Below are 22459 nucleotides of genomic sequence, written 5' to 3'. Positions count from 1 at the left end.
AAAAAGCAAGACCCCCAAGTAGAACTGTCTCCAAACACATTTCCAAGCTGATTTAAGGATACTTTTTTTAAAAAAAATAAATCACATTAATAAACAAAATGTAATTAGAAAATCTAAATCACAAAAGAGAAAAGACACAAGTTGGCTGACTGAGAAAACTAATAAAAATGCTACATATGACAGAGAGTCACCTCCTATGCCAGCTCTAATCAGCTGGTAAAAGCTGCCAATTGTGGAGGATTTGGAGGTTCTATCTGGACACCAAGAGAAACCTGTCTTGAGTGCAGGAGAGGGATGTAGGATAAAAATGAGCCGCACAGGCATGGGCTCTCTGCCGAAATGTGGTCTAACTGAACCAGAGTATACCAACATAGCATCCCTGCACACAACATGCATACAAATAAAATGCATGCTCTGCAAGGTTATTTTATTCATAAAAGACTAAGAGTAAGGTAGAAGACTAGTCTTCAAGCTGGGGCAGCACATTCCTTAAGTTAAAAGATTTAAAAGGGATGCAAAGTCATGATTGTTTTAAAGAGAGTATGTATACAAAACCTTAACTTCAAAAGCACAGATCTACCTGAGAACAGATATACCTGTGTGTCTTAAAAGCAGTCACTTGCCACTTCCCCTTTCACAATTGCCCTTCTATACTAATAAAAGGGTAATATACTAATTAGGGTGAATGTCTTTGGACTTCCATCCAGACAAAGCCACAGAGCTGTGAGGCCCGGGGCTCAGGTAGCCACAGCAAGGTGATGGGGGTGGCACCTTCCCCTGATCAACCCAGTCCCTTCCCACAGAGGCCAGACTGTGGCTTAGGAGCGGGCCTAAGCTGCCAGTAGGAGATCCCCTGAGAGCTCCTGAACTGTGAGAGGGGGCAAGCCAGACTGAGGGACACCCCCCCCCCCCCGCCAAGTGCATGAATTTTCGTGCACCGGGCCTCTAGTCTAATTTATAAAACAAAATAATTTGTCCATACCATGCTATCTAATTAATTACAGTGAAAGTGCTAAAATACTTTAGTTTAAAACCTTGCCTCTTCCATCAGCAAAAAGGGCAGAGTCAGGCTTCACATGAAAGATGGATGAATGTCTGAACAATGAGAACTGGCTTTGTCAATTAACTTATTTGGTAGACAATTCCCATAATTTGGTTAAATCCTCAGTTCTAAATTCTGATGAAAATTCATTCACAGCACAGAAAGGAATTTTAATGAAAACTACTGTTTCAAAATATTATACTGAAAAAGACTGTTTCACAAATTATATTAAAAAAGACAATCTCAATTTTCCCAATCCTTATCAGGTGTATTAGATCACACAAGGTGCTTCATGGTAGATATTCTAGGTCACTTACATTTGCACATGAATTTCAGGGTTGGCGTAGCAATTTTGGGGGGGTGGGGAGAAAGGCCAGCTGGGATTCTGTTAGTGAATGTGTTGAATCTTAACATTATTTTGAAGAGCGTGCACTTAAGTGTTCCAATCCATGACCATGGGGTAACTTTTCACTTGTATCTTTCAACAATGTTCTGTAGTTTTCAATGTCAATGTCTTGACCTAATTTTGTTAAGCTTATTCTTAAGTATTTCTGATGCTATTGTAAATGAAATTAATTTCATTTTCATATTGTTCATTGCTAGTACAAATTTTGTATATTTAATTCTACAACCTTGATGAATTTGCTTTTTAGGTTCTACTAGTGTTTTTCTTTCCTTTTGTAAGTTCCTTAGGATTTTCTATCTATAAAATCAGGTCTTCTGCAAACAGATCATTTTACTTATTCCTTTCTAATCTTGATACTTTTTCTTTTTCTGGTCTAATGACACTGGCTAAAATCTTCAATAATTATATCAAAGTGGTCAAGAACAGACATTCTCATCTTGTTCCTAATCTGGATAACAGTTTTCTGTTTTTCACCATCAAGTATGTTAGTTTACCTATGAGTTTTTCATACATGCTCATTTTCAGATTAAGGAAATGCCCTTTTATTCCTGGCTTATTATGTTTTCTTTTTAAATCACAAAATGGTGCTGAATTTTGGCAAATCTTTATCTGTGTTTACTGAGATGATCAGGTAGCTTTTCCCTTTAATTCCAATAATCTATAATAATAGAAGCATATTATGCTAATTAGACCAGACGTCCTGCCAGACGACTTTCTGGACAAAGCCGCAGAGGCGGGGGCCAAGGCAGAGGCGGCTGCTGCGGTAGAGGCAGCTGCTGTGGCAGCAGGGGCCAAGCCCCTTGCATGAATTTCATGCATCGGGCGTCTAGTATGGCATACGAGTGGCCCGGTGCATGAATTCGTGCACATTGAAAGGAAAATAATTAGAAGAAATATTTTAATATTGCTATTTGCCCTTTCTTCCTCAGCGCCTGGGAGCCAAGCAGCGGCCCCGTCCCCCACTGGTCGCCATCTGCAGTGCGACCAGCGGGGACGATTGGGCTCCCACTCACACCTGCCTTGGCCTGGTGCAGCCCGCTCACCTGCTCCACCATCTCACTGCCATCTTGCTCTTGTCAGGGCCCATCAGGGCTGGCAGCACCTTCACTGCCGCCCACTGCCAGCACTGCGTCGCCGACGCCCGCCATGTTCCGAGCCACACATGGTGATCAGTGCACGTCACAGCAAGTGGTCGAACTCCCGGTCGAGGTGACAATTTGCGCATTAGGCTTTTATTATATAGGATTAGATTAATTTTTATTTGTTGATCTTGTATTCCTTAATTAATCTCAAATGGTTATAATGTATAATCGTTTACATATGTTGCTGTAGTAGGAAGGCATTTTTTAAAAAAAGGATTTTGTGTCTATATTCACAAGGGATATTCATAAGGGATGTTATTTTTGTGACAGCTTTGTCTGGTTTTATCAAGGTAATATTGTCCTCACAGAATGCTTTGGAAAGTGTTCTCTCCCACCTTTTTTCCTGAATATTTTGAGAAGCATTTATATTAAAATTTCTTTAAAAGTTTGAGAGGATTCACAAGTGAAGTCTTCTGATCTTGTGAAGGGTTGGTATCTTTTCAATTAAGACTTGTTTTGTGTCCTATCTTGACGGATATTCCATTTGGACCTGGAAAGAATACATATCCTGCTGTCACTGGGTGAGTGTGCTACAGATGTCTCTGTCAAATCTAGTTGCTTTATAGTGTTACTAGAGGCCCGGTGCACGAAATTCGTGCACTCAGGGGTGGGGGTCCCTTAGCCCGGCCTGCGCCCTCTCGCAGTCTGGGAGCCTTCAGGGGATGTCCAACTGCCACATTAGGCCCACTCCCCAGAACAGGCTAAAGCCAGCAGTCGGACATCCTTAGTGCTGCCATGGAGGCGGAAGAAGTTCCCGCCACCGCCACTGCACTCACCAGCCGTGAGGCTGGCTTCTGGATGAACGACGCTCCCTGACCAACAGGGGCAGCTCCTGCATTGAGTGTCTTGCCCCCTGGTGGTTAGTGTACATCATAGCAACCAGTCGTCGTACTCCAGTCTATTTGCATATTAGCCTTTTATTATATAGGATCCAAATCTTCTGTTTCTTTGTTGGTATTCTGGTAGTTATTCTAAGCATAATTGAAAGTGGGGTATTGAAGTCTGAAACCATTATTGCGGAATTATCTATTTCTCCCTTCAATTCACAAAAGCTCCAAACTGCCAATTCTAGTGGACACTAGGCTCTGGTTTGCATAGTTACTGTGACTGTGAGGCTATTGGTTTTCAAGATCAGTGCGGAGCTAAAGAGGGAAAAGGTAACAGAGCAAGTGAAAACAACACAAAGCTTGGAGTTCTTAAGGAAGTTGTTTGGGTTGTTTTTCCCTTAAAGAAACACTCTTTAGATTGTTGTAAGCCTTTAGTTAATTTCCAGATAATGTTGATTTTTTTGGCCATATTTTTGGCCAGAGTTTTCATTCTGGCCAAAATGCTTTTTCAGGTAAGGTGAGACTAAAACTTTCATCATTTAATTATGAAGAACTGTTATTTTTTTGACATTTAAAAAAATGGTAAAACCCCCAAAGTTATTTTGATTTATAAAATCATACTTTGTAATGTTACCACAAGAAGCTCAAATTAAAAAACTGAAAATATATATAATGAAATAAGAAAATTAGCCCCTTGTTTTCAAAAGGTATGCCTCATTATTGTCCTTATCTAACTGGATTGACTATAATAAGTTCCATCTGTTTTTCCCCTGATATTAAAGAGATTTAATTTAAAAAATAAAAATAATAAATTCAGATTTATTTTAGTTGCAATTTACAGACAGTCCTCGGGTTACGTCAGACTCTATCGTTTCATGGTTACGTCGCCATCTCCCATTTATTTATAAAAAAGAAAAGTTCCGTCATTTTGACATATGTACATATGTGCTTCATGTTTTTTATTATTTATTTACCACAAGTAAAGGTCAGGAATTGTTATCTTTCTTTTAAAAATTTTTTACTGTTTCACTTCATGACTGCTATGTGCGTGCTCCATGTGAGTGACGTAGGTGCTTACGTAGGTGGGTTTGGACTTACGGCGAAAATCGCATTATGCCGCGCCATAGGAACTGATCTCTGACATAACCCAAGGACCTATTTGGCATTGCCTTTTATATACTTTCATAGTCACCACACCATTATCTACATTAGCATAAATTCAACTCACTGGGATTTGAAACGGCAATAGCAATTGGGGTGGGATGGGGTGGTGGTGGTGGGTGGTTGAATATGTAAATCCAGTCCAACAAACAACAGTCCTCACAGTAAGGAAGCACCAGTGCAATCACCCAATGCATGTGTCCCAACTTGTCTGACCATTGCAGGGAATAACGATCACCAAAATGCGTGACTTTCTGTGGGTCAGAGATCCAAACAGCTTCTGGAATACTTTCCTAACTGAGGCTATTTACACCTGCCATTTATTCCCCTCCTCTGACTCACTGGTAATTTTTCTAGGCAAGGTTCAGAGGCAAGAGCTAAGGGTCAGCTTAGTCCATTTTGTGTCTTACTGACATATATGTTTCATTGCTACCTAAATTTTATACCATTTTTATCACAAAGTAAAAGATGAAGTCTTTGTCACTAAGCAACACTCCTTATGATAGCTGGATTTTTTTCTGCTGGTTAAACCAAATTGTATCAGTTACTATGGAATGCTATTATTCAAACAAACACTGTCCACTGAACAAAGCTAACTCTAATCACTGACTTTGTATTTCAATGATTCATAGGTATCACAGAGAAGCTCACAGAGTCATGGTTTTATTCATTCTCTTCCTAAACAGATTCATAACTTTGGCAAAAAGTAGGCCTGCTCTGAAATAAATGCTGGCCAGCTGCCTGCCAAGGCAGTGCTTTCATAGTACTTTCTTATATTCTGAATTCCTTCCCATTAAAAGAATAAAGCATTGAGATTTGAAAAGGCCTTCTCATGCACTGAGCAGCACAGAAATCATCCCTTCAAATCAATGCAACCTTTCTAATCAAATTTCAGATGCTTAATGAAAATGAATCTCTGGATCCTTTCCTTTAAAATCAGGAGGCATTTTAAATTAAACCTAAAAAGATAATATATAAAATGAAAAGCCCACAAAAACAATTTTATTTGAAATCCTAAAATACTAGGTAGGCCCAAGTCTTGAATATTTAGCCAAGAAAGGTACCATCTTTAATGAGAGAAAATATTAACTAAAACGTAAAAAATCCCTAGACTGGGAGTTCACATGCCCAGACAAATTTAAGACTATTCTCCAAAATAACCATATGCCATTCTCAAACATATGTTTAATACAAAAGAAAGAGTTTTCTCCATTTGTTTTCTTTTAAAGATACATTAAATGTCTTCTGGAGAGAAAGTCTTTGATGAATTTATCATTTCTGAAAAACTCAAGATGTTTTTAGCACGTTCCAATTTAGAATGTTAAGTAAAATAATCGTCCTCAACCATACCCTACCATGTTTGAGGGAGAACAGAAGGTTTCATGGACTAAGGATGAGCGTCTGAAAGAGACTAATTATATAGATTTCTATGTCACCAGATAGGAAATCTTCTAGGTTTTACAGGCCATAAGGTTCCTGTTACAGCTACTCAACACTGCCATTTTAGTATGAAGATGAAAACAAACTGGTGTAACTGTGTTCCAATACAACTTTACTTGCTTGATTTTGCCTGTAGGTCCTCTTTACCAACCCCTGGTCTAAAAGAAAAAAAACTAGAAGGAAGGGCATTGTTAACTGAGGACAACTTCATGAGCAAGTATGCAAGGGGACTAGGCATCCTGATGTATTCTGTGCCTTAATTTCAGGTTTCTCCTTTGCTAAAGTTAAGGCATTGTTTCCCCACCCCAGCAGATACTCAGCTCCCAACTGCAGTGGTAACAATGAGAGCAAAGAGGGAAAGTTAAGAGTTTCATTCTTAACAGTGACCCAGAAAGCATACCAGCTACTGTCCAAACCTCAGCAGGTGTGACCAACTCTTTCTGTTGAGCATGCCTTCCCTGACAACTGGGGGAATGGAACCTTCTTACAGGCTCCAGCCAAGACTAATCTAACCCGAGTCCTAAGGGAGAGCTGCTAGGAGGCCCGCTGTCAGGCATCTGACCTAGAGGTTAAAGAATTAGGCAGAATGATCCCAAATTTCCCATTTTTAATAGTGTAAAATCCAGAAGCTTTATGGAAAAGTTGCCTTCGGAGACACTAAAAGCTCTCATGATCCATTGGTAAAATCTGGCTTCCTCAATCTCGGGCTATTAAAACCACAGCAGGCAAACTCTCCCACATGACAATTCCACCTCCTCCAACATGTTACACTAAATGGTAAAAAAGCATACCACTGATTTGGTAATTACTTATATTCTGAAGATCGGCTAAAGCTCCTCTTTTTCCTTTGTTTTGCAGGCGTCTCTATCAAACCGGTTTAATTGTGTTATGCTGCCCTCAGGTGTCCATTGTTTTACATGCACAATTAGCAGGTAAAGCAGGATCCTTTGTAAATTTCCAAACTGCTACAGCTGTGATATTCAAAGTGCCTTTCATAACCCCCAATCAGAACTAATGTGTTAAAAGTACAACTTTTAGGGATATCTGAAATATTCCTGGCTTTTTTTTTTCCACCACTTGTGTAATACATTGCTATTGAAAAGGAAATCGGAAGTGGTATCAAGAAAAATATGGCAGCCCTGGCTGGTGTGTCTCAGTTGATTGAGCATTGTCCCTTGCACCAAAAGGTAACCAGTTCGATGCCCAGTCAGGGCACACACTCTGGTTGAGGTTCAATCCCTGGTTGGGGGTAAGTACAGGAGGTAACCCATTGATGTTTCTCCCTTACATGGATGTTTATCTGTCTCTCCCCTTTCCTCTCTCTTGCTGAAATCAATTAAAACACTTAAAAAAAAAATAACATGGCAATTGACAATAATATTATGATACAGTCAAAATATGGTTCAGGCATCCAAGAGGTTGAACTTATTTTTACAATAATACTAAAAAAATTTTTTTTCACTTTTCTCTCACACAAGTTATAGTGTTTTCTAGAAAAACTTTAGTCGCAACAGACTAAATGCAGAAACAGAAAATCTGTCTTCTAGTAAGCCAAATTTAAAAGAGATTTGCAAAACATTTTAAAGGGTATTTTCTTCATTAAATATTTTGTTTATAGTTATTGTTCACTATAAGTGAACAATAAAAAAAGTATGTTATTCACTTAATGGGTTTATTAATACAATCCTGTATAATAAAAGGGTAATATGCAAATTGACCCTAACAGCTGAACAACCAGGAACAACTGGTCACTATGACACGCACTGACCACCAGGGGGCAGACACTCAATGCAGCAGCTGCCCCCTGGTAGTCAGTGCACTCCCACAGGGGGAGTTCTGCTTGGGCACAAGCCAGATTGACAGCTGTGAGCACAGCGGTGGTGGCGGAAGCCTCTCCCACCTTCTCGGCAGCGCTAAGGATGTCCAACTGCAGCTTAAGCCCAATCCTCCGGGGAGCAGGCCTAAGCTGGCAGGTGGACATCCCCCAAGGCCTCCCAGGCTGCCAGAGGGATGTCTGACTGTCAGTTCCCAGGCTGCGAGAGGGCACAGGCCGGGCTGAGGGATGACACCCCCCACCCCAGCCGGGTGCATGAATTTTCGTGCACCGGGCCTCTAGTTTTAAAATAATTTAATAAAAATGTTAAAATCTTATCCATTTTAGTTTCCGAAATGATAAATATTTTTTAAATTTTAAAAATATTTGAAAAGCTCTTTGGAGTCCTCACAAAATATTCAGAGTAGAAAGGAATGCTGACACCATAGAGCTGGAGAAGCATGGTAGTAGCAGATTCTATCGCTACTTCATAGAAAGTATCCTATACTAATAAAAGACAAATATGCAAATTGACCTACTTTCGCTATGCCTTAAGCCACGCCCACCATCCAATCAGAGCGACTATATGCAAATTAACCCAACCAAGATGGCGGCCGGCAGCCACGGAGCTGGAGCGAGCAGGAGGCTTGCTTGCTCCAGTGATGGAGGAAGCCAAGGTTCCCCGCCTGCCGCGGCCCAGCTCTGAGCTCCACTGAAAGCAACAAAGTTTCAATTATAGAAAGTAAATAAACCCCAGATACCTGCTTTCAGCCAGCCGTGGCCACGGAGCTGGAGCAAGCAGGAGCCAGCTCTGAGCTCCACTGAAAGCAACAAAGTTTCAATTATAGAAGGTAAACAAACTCCAGATACCTGCTTTCAGCCAGCCGTGGCCACGGAGCTGGAGCGAGCAGGAGTGGGTTGCCCCTGGCGATGGAGGAAGCCAAACTTTCTGCAGGCCTCCGCTAAAGGCAACAAAGTTTTGATTATAGACGGTAATAAACCACAGAATAAAAAGAAAAAAAGGAGAGGCTGGGAGCTTACATCACCAGGGTGCTTGGCCAGCCTGAAAACGGCCATCAGCCCCTCACCCAGGCTGGCCAAACCTCCATGGGGTGAGGGTCCCCACTGGGGTGGACATCCTCCGAGGGGTCCCACACTGCAAGAGGGCATAGGCCAGGCTGAGGGACCCCCCCGAGTGCACAAATTTTTGTGCACTGGGCCTCTAGTTTCCTATAAAACTTGAAGATAACGGAAAAGACACTGTCCTCATTACAAAGACTAACTAAAGTCTACTTTTAACTTGGTTGTCACAGGACAAGCATTAAATTAAGTAATAAGATTAGAGGCCAAAAGTTTCAATAACCTTCTTCATCCTCGCTTCTCCCATCCTCCCCAAAACATTTGAAGAAAAAAAAAAGGAAGAGCAAAACTGACTTAAAAGAGTTTCTCCTGCTTTCTTTAGCTTTCTACTAATTAGCTGTGCACATGTGAAAAACTTGTAATGGCCAGAGGAGAAGGGATGCAGTGACTGAATAATGTATAAACGAGATACTGTGAGGGCCTAATGAGCACCACTGACTCACTGATAAAAGCTATCCGTGTTGCAGTTTCCATTTTGCATGAACCTATTCTAAAAAAAAAGAGCAGAACTACTGAAAAAAAATAAACAGGTGAAGAAAGAAAAATGGAGCTACAGGGAGAACGAAGAGGAGAGAGAAAATGGAGAAAGGGAAGAACGAAGGAAGAGAAGAGGGAGAGAGGGAAGAGGAAAGGGAGGTACATAGAGAGGGAGAAATGGAGGAAGAGAAAAGGCTTTCATTTGGAGTCATAGAAGCCAAGAAAATCCAGCCAAACATGATGAAGTCTGACATGCTTAGTAAGGATTCCTATAAAAATCTAGAGAGTTGCCAGTTTGATAGTGAATTGTATTCTAAAGGTCATTTTTAAACTAAAAAATTTGAAACTATAACATTTTTCTATAGAAACATTTCACACCTGATGATTAGAGTAAAACTGAACTCCATGTCTCACTAGAAACCCTTAGCAACTCTGAGATCTAGGCCTGATGCTTCGGTGAACTTTCAGTATCACGAAGAAGCTAGTTTCAGCGGGTGGGAGCCTGGAGGAAGCCACTCTGGCCAGGGAGTTCCCAATCAGGTGAAAGGAAAGACTAAGTACCACTGAATTGGAAAGGAGGCAGCACTGGCTCAATGACAATTAAGTCCAAGGCTGGAATCTACAAGAGGATAAAGCCCAGATAGAAAAGAAATGACAACTGGGGGGCATGAGGGTGGGGAGGGGACAACACATATGTAATACTTTCAATAATAAAGAATTTTTTTAAAAAAAGAAAAAAACGAAGCCCAGGGATGGGATGGCCTTACTGGCAGAGGGTGTGGAGGGATCCACAGAGAAGACAGCTCTGCAGGAGGAAGGGGAGGCAGCAGGAAAGATGCACTTAGGGCAGCTGCCAGTTACAATAATGACAATCACAGACACGGAGTTCCTGAGGATACTAACCATTTATCAACCTCATGCAGGTTTGTGGGACTTTTGAGGGTAGAACTATAAAGTAGCACAATATGAAAAGTAAAAGAATTAAAATTATTTAATACCAGTTCTTCTAATACTCATTGTCCACTTCTGACGATAAAACCAAATATTTTACCCATTACTTAAAATTCTAGGATCCTAGAGAGACAACCTAAGAATTAAAAACTCATAATTATCAATGCAGTTTACAGATTGAAAATAATCAATTCCTATGACCTATCTGAACTTGAACTACACACATCTTTTAACATTGTTCTGGTACAAAACCTACACTTTATTCCTTGACCTTTTCGTCCCCCTACCAGTATCGTGTACTAGCCTTAGGTTTACTCCTTATCCAACCTATAACCCAACACACACAAAAAGCCAGTAAGGTCCTGCCTCCTATATTAAACTCAGGCCCCTGAGGATGCTATCCAGCGCTCTCTACACATCCCCAAGGCAAAGTACTGGCAGGATGCCTGGCCTACCAGAGAGCACCACCACTCCAGGAAAACAGCACTCCCACCCCCTTACATCCACTGCACAGGGTGGGGTGGCTTCTGCCAATACGGAAAAGCAGAGAGAGACTTTGGTTAAAAGAGCTAAGCATCCCAGGCCACAGTGTTAATGGGTAGATTTTGTCACGAATCTTGATTAAAAATAATGTCCTGGCTACTGCCTCTGACCATGGCCTGACCTTGGGCAGCCACTGTCTTGTGGACATCTTTTGACTTTCAGTTGTGAAATTGGCTAACGAACTATACACCTATATATCCCACTTTTCACTGCAGCTCAGTTCTGTACCTAAAACTTCCTGCCACCTCAGAGGCCATCCCTGGTGAGAAATGCCTGCCTACTGTCCTGCCCCTGCCACTTGTCTTCAGCCTCAGCAATCAATACTCCTGCCCTGAGGTACGGGAGAGCCAGTTGTAGTGAACAGAGTGAATGCATTTGAAGATTTATCCAGAAAAGGAATGGTATGAATTTATTCTAACATGACAGATGGTTTTATTCCTATCATTTCTAATAAAATACAGGCTTAAATGAAAAAATGTTCAACTCTTTCCTTATTGACAGTTCAAACAAAACTCAATACAACTTAGTTCCATTATAGCAAGAGAAAAAATAGAGTTTGTTCTAATAGAGATGCACCTTTAAGTGCAAGTTTAATTTACATGTATATTTCACAGATGACGACGCATTTTAAAAGTAAGAGATTACTTGGCAAATTTAGGCACATGGTCACAACTATAAAATATTTAGGAAATAAACAACTTGCAGACAGTAAAAGCAAATCAATACTATTGCTAAAATAATGAAAAATCATTCATATTTTTCAAAAATAGGTACTTAAGGGAATTGCCATTCTTAGTTCCGATGAAATAATTATAACATCTGAGTGAATTTCTCCCCCAAATATTATATATACTTCAGATTGGGGGGTTTTCTATCTGCTGTAGAGAGGTTTAACTGTAACTCAATATATAATTAAAATATCCCTCCAGTACTCTTTCACCACGGCACCTCAGTGACCTGCTGCCATTTCCTCGGTTAAACCTGACTAATGGAGGTAAGCCTAGCCAATACCACCCCAGGGGAGATATGACTTCCAGGAGCATGTCCCATTCGTTTCTGCTCCTAACTCAAATGGCACAGAACTTGGAAGGGAACAGACACACTCTAATTGTTTATTGAATGAGAAAATAAATTAGAAAAAGATAGGAAGGCATTCAACATGTAATGCTGTTAGATTTATTATATGAATATACATTCTATCATTTTATTAGTAAGAAAGTTAGCAGGAAGAACAAAAGACCCATACCAATGCATTTCCAATGCATCATTCCTTTGAGTCAATGAAACCCTCATGAAAGATTCACAAAGTACAGCCAAAAGAAGTTCATCTCCCAAGTTATGCCTCCCCCACTGAAAGCATGAAGACAAGCTTGTCTCAGCACTTCCAAGAAAGGTCATGCTGTTGTATTCCTATTATGACATGATGTAAGGAAGAAAAGCAAAATGGTTTATTAGTTCATTCCCCAAGAGAATTATTCTGGCATTGGAGTAAGAAACAAGAGATGAGGGCCTAAGCAGTGCAGAATAAGGAGAAGGTGGATAGGGACAGAAGTTAGAAATAATTCACTTTATATTTTAAATGATTCACTTTTATAGGGTCATGCTAATAAGTCAGACTGACACTATAACAATCAATCAGGCAACCATGATGCAAGAGAAGCTACATCCAGAATTATGGGTAAAAACTTACCACCTAGAAGGCAAATTATTTTTTAAAGGAATCCAGAGGAGGAAGAGAAGAGAAACACATTATCATAGAGTTAGTTCTTATGATTACTACTATACATTCAACAGACTTGTAACAACAGGCATTATAAATAAGGATTAAAGACTCTAATACACAAAACCTAAATAACAGACAATTTAAAGTATATAGAATACATTTATGAAAACAAAACTAAGAACTAATAATCACCAAAAACATGATTTTAAAGATACTATAGAGAGATTTACTTGTATTTATAATTTTCTCCCTCTTATATGTAATTCTGCCACTTCAACCAACTGTTAATTATGCATGATTGGCATAACTCCAGATATTAAAATGTCCATTTAAGTAAACTATCTCTTATGTCGTAGTTGCCAAAAAGAAGTGTGATGCTCATTTAATCTCCTTTCAATTACTCACAAGTGGTCTGAAGGCAAAACCAGAGCAAATCAAGAGCTGTGGTTCTGAACCCAGAATGCCCATGGCTTGTTTGGACATCAAGCATCTGAGTTATCTGAGTAAATAATAAACCTCACACCTTTACTTATGTCTATTTCAAATTATTGCAATTAATAAGTCACATGTTTATTTGAAAGTATTATCAAAGTAATCAGCTTTTAATAGAAACAAATCCCCCCAAATCTAGCAACTTCCATAGAAGTTCTATTAAATCCGGTTATTGAATTCTTTTTTTTTTTTTTTTTTTTTTGCTTCATTATACTTCTCAGTCAACAGACACTAAATACACAATATTGATATGTGGATGAGACCTCAAAATATCCAAGATGAAAGTTTCCCCATTCTGGTATCAGTGTTACATGGGGACAGCCTTCTCAAAACTGTCTCCTTTGGCTGAAAGTAAGAGTGAGAAGCTGAGTGGGAGGAAAGGAAAGGGAAAGAGTTGCAACTGTTATATTATATGGTGGGCAGAGGAGAAAGCACAGAACACCTGCTTCTCTGGTAACAGAAAAACAAGGTCAGCACAGTCCCCTGATTGGTCATTCCTATAACTAGTTGGATGAATATTAGATTAAGATACTTAGTTCAAGGCTTGAATTGTTGGAATCCCAGCAATTTCATATTACGCTCTATTACCCAAGAATGTCCCCTGAAAGTATGTGCACTTTTGGTCTACTCTGCACACCTGCTACATATGTCTACAAGTCACTAGCTATTCTAAATCCACCTCCTGGAAACTACAAAAGGAATTCCTAGCAGTATTGTGAGATTTGTGAGGATAGTGTTAAAATTATGATTCTATCACTTTATCTCTTTACTTTTCTATGCTAGCATGTGAAATAGTTATTTCTTTTTCCAAAGATTTATGTTTACTTACCTGCCATGAAGAGAATGGGAGAAAGGGAGGCAGAGAATAAACGTGTATGAAGGTAAAAGCACAGATTGGGGCATTTTGGATTTCTGTAAGACAGTTCACAACCATACACTTACATGGCCATGGAGATCTGTGTTAAGAAGCATCATTGCACAGGTGAGACAATGGACGCCGTCTAAGGGAAGAGACAAGGACAGAAAGCATTAATTCACTATTTCCTAGACTCCTATTCTCATTAAAATAGCATATATTAAGAACACAATATATATGAAAGCACAATACTGTAGTTAGGCACAAGTAATCATATTTGCTTGGGGAGACAGAAATCAGGTAAGAATAAATCATTAAAAAGACCTCAGTGCAGAGAGTTGGACTCTCCTGGATAAAGTAAATTATTCCTACCTTTCAGGAGGACAATTTGATAGTACATATCTTTAAGCTTTGAAACAATGTCCTTTGACACAGCAAACTTACTTCTGGGCTTTACATTAAGGAAATAAAAAATCTACACAACATACAAGGATATTCAAAGAAACACTAATTATAATAGGGAGCAAGTAAATATGACACTCCAAAAACATATTTCTGTTATGTTTAAGTAATTTAAAATCTTGTCCAAGTATATATGTTGAAGTGGAAAGATATTTCACAATAAATTAAAATATGAAAAACACATTATATGTAGTATAACTCCATTTAAATATAAATACATCTGGAATAATATATAAGGTGATATTAAAAGAGATTATCATCTCTGGAAAGTGAGATAATTTTTTTATTTATATCTTCTCAATTTTAACAACAGATATGAAAATAAATAGTTTAGTACTGTTCTTTTTTTTTTTTTAACTTTCTGGGAGGAAAGTGAATTAGGAAAGAAGCAAAAGTTAAAGAAAGCCACGATTTGAATCTTCCTCAGTTTACTGTTGGGTATTACTCCTCTGGCTAACTATATAATTAGGAATCGTTATCTTCTTTCTTGCCATTCTTTAAAGAAAACATATAGTTTGGATGGTCCAAGATACTATGAATCAGACAAAAGCAAAATACTAAAATAATCTGTGAAAATTTTAAATTTAAATATTCAGGGGAAAAAGTTGCCCAGGCCGGAAAAATTTCACACTTCTATAGAAGCATTACTTTTCTTACTTTATACAAAAAAAAGAAAAAGCACTGAGTTTAGCTTCTCATTTCCAAGTCTTCTTCTTCTCTCTCTGTAATTCTCAACCAAGTACAGTAAGACAGCGTATTTTTCCAAAGCACGCCTTTAAGTATAGTAGGAGATTTGTTATTAAAGTCTCTACTAGTACGTAGATGCTACTAAGTACCTAAAGGAATGCTTATTCCAGTCTCATTTTATTATCACAAATTCTAAATACATTTAAAACCAATTCCTGAAAGTATCTGTTAAACTCAGTTGATAAATATCCTATCAACAGGCAAGTGAATGCACAAATCCATCTTCCTATTGTACTCAGGAATGTCATGTTAACATCTTAGTATTAGAAGAAGGTTCTAATAAAAACAACCCTTTCCTCTTCTATCCCTGGCATTCTCAACTCAATGCTGACAGTGATAGAGACAGTGAATAAATTATCTAAATATAGTCAAAGAAAGAAAGAAAGAAAGATGTTTCCATTTCAGAGATAGGAATGTGACTTCATTTTATCAAAATGTGTTTTTATTGATTTTAGAGAAAGAGGGAGGGAGGGAGGGAGGGAAGGGGGGAAGGAGGGAAGGAGGGAGGGAAGGAGGGAGGGAGGGAGAGAGAGAGAGAGAGAGAGAGAGAGAGAGAGAAAACATGCAACCTGGGCATGTGCCCTGACCAGGAAGCAAACTGGTGACCTTTTGGGACACAGGAGGACACTCAACCAACTGAGCCACGCCTGCCAGGTTAACAAAAGCCAGGATTTGCATCTTCCACAGCATCTTTACTATTTGGGTACTAGTTCTCTGGCTAACAATATATAGACAGGAATGAATAGTTATCTTCTTTTTTGCCATTCTTTAAACCAGTGGTTCTCAACCTTCTGGCCCTTTAAATACAGTTCCCCATGTTGTGACCCAACCATAAAATTATATTCGTTGCTACTTCATAACTGTAATGTTGCTACTGTTATGAATCGTAATGTAAATATCTGATATGCAGGATGGTCTTAGGCGACCCCTGTGAAAGAGACGTTTGACCGCCAAAGGGGTCGCGGCCCACAGGTTGAGAACCGCTGCTTTAAACAAACCATTTAGGTTGAATGGTCCAAGATACTATGAATCAGACAAAATCAGGAATGTGACTTTAATAATCAGATAGTTGTTTAGTTATATTCCGAAGGATTGGGAGTGGGGCAAACAATTACTTTATTCAATATCAAATACACTTATCTTTAACTAATTGGTAATACTGAAGCTGAGAGATAATTACCATTTCTAGTGCATCTACTCTCAGTCATTTAGTCCAGAATGTATAACCCTATGGAGGATTCTCCAATGGCAAATAAATGCACTTGAGTTCAAGCCCTGAACACTTTGCTATATTGTAGGAATTGAAATGGAGGAAAGACCACTCTTCATAAGGTACATCAAAAGCTAAAGTTGCTTTTTAAAAATAACACAATAAACATAAAGTCAGTGGTCAGTGTTGTTTTGATTACTTTCAAACAAAAGCACCAGAGACACACCATAAACTCGTGAGATTTGTAAATGTTTCCAAAACTAAGCACACATGCACCTCATCAAGAAATTAGAGATCAGAAGCTAAGGAAGAAGAAATATGAAAACTGGAATTTCATTTATTACAATCCATTTTGCACATAAAATCTCAGTGACAAGCATAAGCAATTTAAAAAATATTGTCACACTCTGGAACTAGAAAATAGAGAAAAATAACTGAGAGTAAAGAAATCATGCATCAATAAATATCATGCTTTTTAAAGAATATTTGATGACATGAGAAAATGCTCACAATGAAAGAGAACACCAGTAGGAAACAACTCCCTAGTGATTCTGACTTGACATTAAATAAATATTGTACAAATAGACTAGAAAGAAGTAAACCTGACTGTTTATAATATTATCCTTAGAAAGAAATATTTAGATGATTTTCATTTCTTTGGTATAATTTTCCACAATCAAATGTAACTTTTATAATGAGAAAAATAATCCTTATTATAAAAAAATAAATCCAAGCATTTCCATCAGATTACCTTGTGAAGCAATGGTGTCCGGGTTACAATAAAAATACCTATTGGAGAAGTGTATTAAAACTCTCTCTCGTTCTTGAGTTTCTCCCACAAGAGAAAAGGCTTTAAAGAAATACCTAAAAAAGAGTGAGAGGGAGGGGGAGATGAAATTTTAGAAAACATTACCACACTCTTTATGTTTGACATTTAAAGTTAATTCATATAAGCATTAGAAATTACACAAATTAAGATATGCTGCAGTTATTTTTTTTAAATCACTTAATAGATGGCCATTCAGTATAAATTCATACTGACATTTCAATGCTCTTAAATGGCAATGTAAAAGATGACAGGACAATAACATGGTGGCCAATACATCAAAAAAAAAAGCCTTGGAAAGGCAGGTAGTTTCCTCATATGACTAAGGTAGCCATTTAAAAAGATCAGTTGAGTAAAAACCAAAGAATACTTAAGACTAAATGCAAAACCATGTAGGCTGTTTTAAAACTCTACATGAATCACATTTTTTTTTGCCATTTGTTACATGACTATAATTGCCACTGACACACTGCTAAAATTACAATTATATTGTCGTGCGCATAATAGATTTCTGTTAATTTTACTTCGCCTATTATCACCACATAAATAAATTGTTACATGAGGAGGAAATTGAAAGATAAAACTCTATTTCCTAAGTTAGGAATAAATTAATTTGTGTATAAAACTTCTTTGAACAACAGAAAATATTCCCAGAACCACACACACAGCCCAAATCAGAGTCACTGAGAGTACTGTCTATATATATAAAAGCCTAAGTGTCCATCCAACCATCAAGCTGGTCGCTATGACATGCACTGACCACCAGGAGGCAGACGCTCAATGCAGGAGCTGCCATGAAGTGCACTGGCCATTTAAAAAGAAATGGCACCACGGACTTGGCACTGACAAACCAACACTCGGCTTCCCCCAAGTGGGACACAGGCCCCACCACCCTAGAGCGACACCCCACCAAATCGCAGCCAATGCTACCAAGACCCCATGGCACAAAATGCGGCCCACAGCCCAGCCCAGCCCAGCCTGGAAACGGTCACTGTAGGCACCGAGTAATGACGTCAAGTAGTGCCGGGAGCCGGTCCATGCTTGCTGTTTCAAGGGACCTGGCATATATGGCATACTGTTCTTAATATGTTTGCTCACCTTCTTGGCACTATGTGTTTTAACCAAGGTCTCTGAGAAAGGTTGTTTCCCCAGGTAGGGATTTTCCCCTGAAGTTAGGGAGGGAATAAAACCTCTTAACTAAGTGCCAGGTGGGTAATTAATCACTTTAACTATGAACAATCATGCTTAAGCTACATAATCTTTACTCCCTGGAATGGAGATAAGAAACGCCCTAACCTTTGTAATAGAGATTGATAGGATTGAATCAACTGGTATAAATACAGATGTAACAAGACAGCAACACACAGAACTTAGAACACAGAACCTACACACAGAACCTACACAGAACCTAGAGACAGAAGAACTTCGCTGGAGAGAACATGGCAAAAGATCCTGGACAGAAACTGGCCTCAGAACCTAGACACAGAACCTAGAGATAGAACATGGCAAAAGATCCTGGACAGAAACTGGCAACAGAACCTAGAGACAGAACCTAGCGAGAGAACCTGGCTGAAGAACCTAGAGACAGAACCTGGCTACAGAACCTGGATAGAATATGGCAAGAGAACCTGACTAGAACCTGGTGACTGAACCTGGCTGGAGAACCTGGACAGAACCTGGCTGGAGAACCTAGCGAGGGAACATGGCTACAGAACCTGGCTGGAGAATCTGGAGAACCTAGCAAGAGAACATGGACACAGAACCTGGCTGGAGATCCAAAGCAGAACCTCTCTGGAGATCCAGACCAGAACTTGGCTGGAGATCCTGGCTGGAGATCCTGGCTAGGCTGCTGATCAACTGAACACTGTCTCCGTGTCCTTCCTTCTTCGCCGACTCCGTCTACACCTCTGGGGACCCCTGGACCTGCTGGGGTTGGACCCCAGCAAAGTAGCAACGCCCAGCTTCCTCTCCCTAGTGACCAGCATCCTTGCAGTTTCTTCAGCCCAGGAACATGACTTGCTTTATAGCCAGGTGCAAACATTTACAGTTTAATCAAATGTCTGTGAAGCATTTTCCCGTGCCTCATCTCATTTGATCCTCACAGAAGTCCTAGAGTAGGTAGGTAGGAGACTCGGTAGAATCCTATGTTCTTTTCATTAGCAAGAGGCAAATAGTGATATTAAAATATTTCTTCTAATTAATTTCCTTTCAATGTACCTGAATCTGTGCATCGGGACACTAGTTATAGAAAAAACCAGATGTCCCTCACTTGACAAAGTAGATGCATTCCCATGAGATGGGAAAGAAAAAAATCATTTAAAATGCTCTAAGAAATATTATTATTGAAAGAAACATATAATAAAACTTATTTCTATGATGAAAATGTTGCTCTTTATAGTCTGCTAATCTAAATTATACTGATAAAACTTTATTTTTTTCTAACTTTTAAAAAATAAATCACATAAAAAAGCAAAGCAAAACAAAAATATAGATCTCTCCTCCACCCTTACCTGTTTTCACTGCAAAACCTATGAATACCCTTGATTCATGCAGAGCCACAGAAGAAGTCTCTGTGTGCTTTATAATCCAAACAGTCCTCCTTCACCCACCAGGTCTCAGTTTCCTGCTTTGTAAAACTAGCAGGTTACACACATGATCTCAGAAGTCCTCCAGGCTCTGACATGTTATAAACTTCGTAAGATTAGATGCTGACTGGGTTCTACCTCCAGCTGCTGTCAGAAATTTACAGTACAATATGGTGTGGAAAATGAGGGTCAGATTGTGTAAGTCATCTTCATATGAACACATGAGCAAAAAGTGTTACTGCCTGACACACTTTTACAGATACTTTCTGCTGATTATGCTGATATTCATTTTTATTCCATTCATGAGTTAACTCCAAAGTGCTGTCTTAAAAGGTTAACTGGTATTGTAAACAAATGCTTAGGAAAAATATCTAAAATTCTACAGTCTATGTAAACTGCAATTTAAAAAACTGATCACATGAAAACCAAATACCCACAGATTCCATTTCTCCTTATGACTTATGCTGCCACCATTCTTTACTATGTCACCTACTAGATGCCGAATATGAGTTCATGTAATTTCATAAAAACAATGTTTTCTCATTTTCTGATACATTTAATATTTATAATGCAATCTGAACTAAATTCACAAAGTAACTGTGGGTTTAAAAAAATAAACATCAGTGAGGCCAGCACGACTCAGTGGTTGCGCATCGACCTATGAACTAGAAGGTCATGGTTCGATTCCAGGTCAAGGCACATGCCCGGGGTTGTGGGCTCGATCCCCAGTATGGGGCACACAAGAAGCAGCCAATGATCTCTCATCATTAATTTTTATAGCTCTGTCTCCACCTCTCTTCTCTGAAATAAATTTTTTTAAAAATCTAAACAAATAAAAATCAGATTTTAGCTTCAGCACATTACTTTCTCTTCTTAGGAGAAATTTTTTGGAGGCAAAAAGAATAGAAATTTAATCTTACCTGAGAGACTGATCCAGCGTCATTCCTGTAAAATCAAAAAACTTCAGATATTCTTCTGCAACTAGTCTGCTAAATTCATTGCTACAAGAAAGCAAAATAGATTTGGTTATTAATATAAAAGCAAGTGCACACACACACACACACACACACACACACGGCCTTGGGACAGAACGTACTTCTTGCCTAGGTGCTTTGCGACATCGGACCTTTTGAATCTGTCTAGTTGATAAAGGCGTTTGGCCAACCTCTTGGCTGCTTCTACGTTGCTGCTAGTGCCATTACTGAGACTTTCTGAGGGCTCCCTTTCCAGAATTTCCGTGTTCCCCATTTCAGCACGAGCCTCCTCCAGCAGTCCTGTTTTCACCCCAGCATGGCTGCGAGAACTGAAAAAGAAGGAAAAAGAAGTCAAAATTTTTCTTGCATGGCAAAAAAAGGAAAATAGCTGAAAAAATTATGATACTGTACAACCAACTAAATGAAAAAACTATTTTAAATGAGATTGTTTTATGCTTAACCATTTGTACGCCATAGGCATCTATAGACACAAACAGTGGACCTTTTTAAATTAAATTCAAAGTTTCATGGCAGTTAACTGGCTAATTATTCATAAAATATTGTCAGTTACTATTTCAATGCACTAAAGAAGTGACTGCTTAAATCCTGGATAAGCAGTTCTCAAACCTTTTGTTCTCAGGACCTTTTCATTTTTAAAAGTATGGAGGACTCCAAAGACCTCTGTTTATGTGAGTTATCTCTATTGATATCCACTATATTAGTAATTAAAATAGAACATTTTCAAATATTAATTCATTTAAAAATCCATATCATGAAAATAAACAATATATTCTTATTAAAGATAACTATATTTTCCAAAACAACAAAGTTTAGTGAGACACACAACCGTAATTCACATTTTTTACACATTTCTTTAATGGCTGGCTTACTAGAAGACAGCTGCATCCTCATGGCCATTTTGACATTCAAGCTGCATTAATGTATTGATTTGATTGAAATAGATTAAGAAAAAACAGCGTCACACAGATATTTAATTACTCTTAATATCCTTTTCAGACCATTGTAGATATTATTTTCTGATATGACACCCAAATAAGACAGTGGTAAGTTCTTAAAGGTTAGTTGCAATATAGAATCTAAACTGTATCAATGAATGTTTTGTAGGAATATTAAAATCTATCTTACATTTTGAATGGATCTTTTACCAGAAATGATTCTGCAACATACAATGGTCATTTGCAAAATATCTGTTGACATATTTCATTATGAAATATGAAGAAAAATCACATTCATTAATGTCACCGCTAATAATACCTTCAAAAAGTCTAAGTATTGGGAAGTTGTCGAATTTTTGGTATGAATCTGTTTTCTAAACTTCTAATTTTTTGATGGGAAGCCCACATTTTATCATTGGCAATAAAAATTGTCAGTTGTTTTCCTTAAAGTGATAGACACACTCTATATATATGCAAGAAAATGTTTGCCAATAACCTAGTTTCCAGTCATACTTTGAAGGAAAAATGGCATTCCATGAAAAAAGGGAGTAGTTTACAGATCACGACTCTAATTATGTCCAAGTGCTTTTCCTGGAGATGGCCATCGGGAGCAGAAGTGTTTTATGCATATTTTCCATTTCATCCCATGAGAAATGAAAAAGGCATGTAGTCAAGGATTGAAATGT

At 38.6% G+C, this 22459-nt stretch overlaps 1 protein-coding gene across 3 annotated transcripts in view; it reads right to left on the bottom strand.

Annotated features, from left to right (window-relative positions):
• The window catches only part of PSD3 (pleckstrin and Sec7 domain containing 3), a 430527-nt gene that overhangs the window by 190143 nt on the left and 217925 nt on the right, over positions 1–22459 (bottom strand). For all 3 annotated transcript variants that reach the window (XM_036298486.1, XM_036298485.1, XM_036298487.1), the window contains 4 exons: positions 20940–21146; positions 20764–20844; positions 17184–17296; positions 14100–14158 (listed from right to left, as the gene is read on the bottom strand). In XM_036298486.1, coding sequence (XP_036154379.1) covers positions 14100–14158; positions 17184–17296; positions 20764–20844; positions 20940–21146 — 460 coding nt within the window. The remainder of the gene's footprint in view (positions 1–14099; positions 14159–17183; positions 17297–20763; positions 20845–20939; positions 21147–22459) is intronic.

This window comes from Myotis myotis, unplaced genomic scaffold, assembly GCF_014108235.1.
Source record: "Myotis myotis isolate mMyoMyo1 unplaced genomic scaffold, mMyoMyo1.p scaffold_m19_p_3, whole genome shotgun sequence".
Lineage (NCBI taxonomy): Eukaryota > Metazoa > Chordata > Mammalia > Chiroptera > Vespertilionidae > Myotis > Myotis myotis.
The sequence above is the reverse complement of the archived record's forward strand: the minus strand, read 5'-3'. Positions and strand labels throughout refer to the sequence as shown.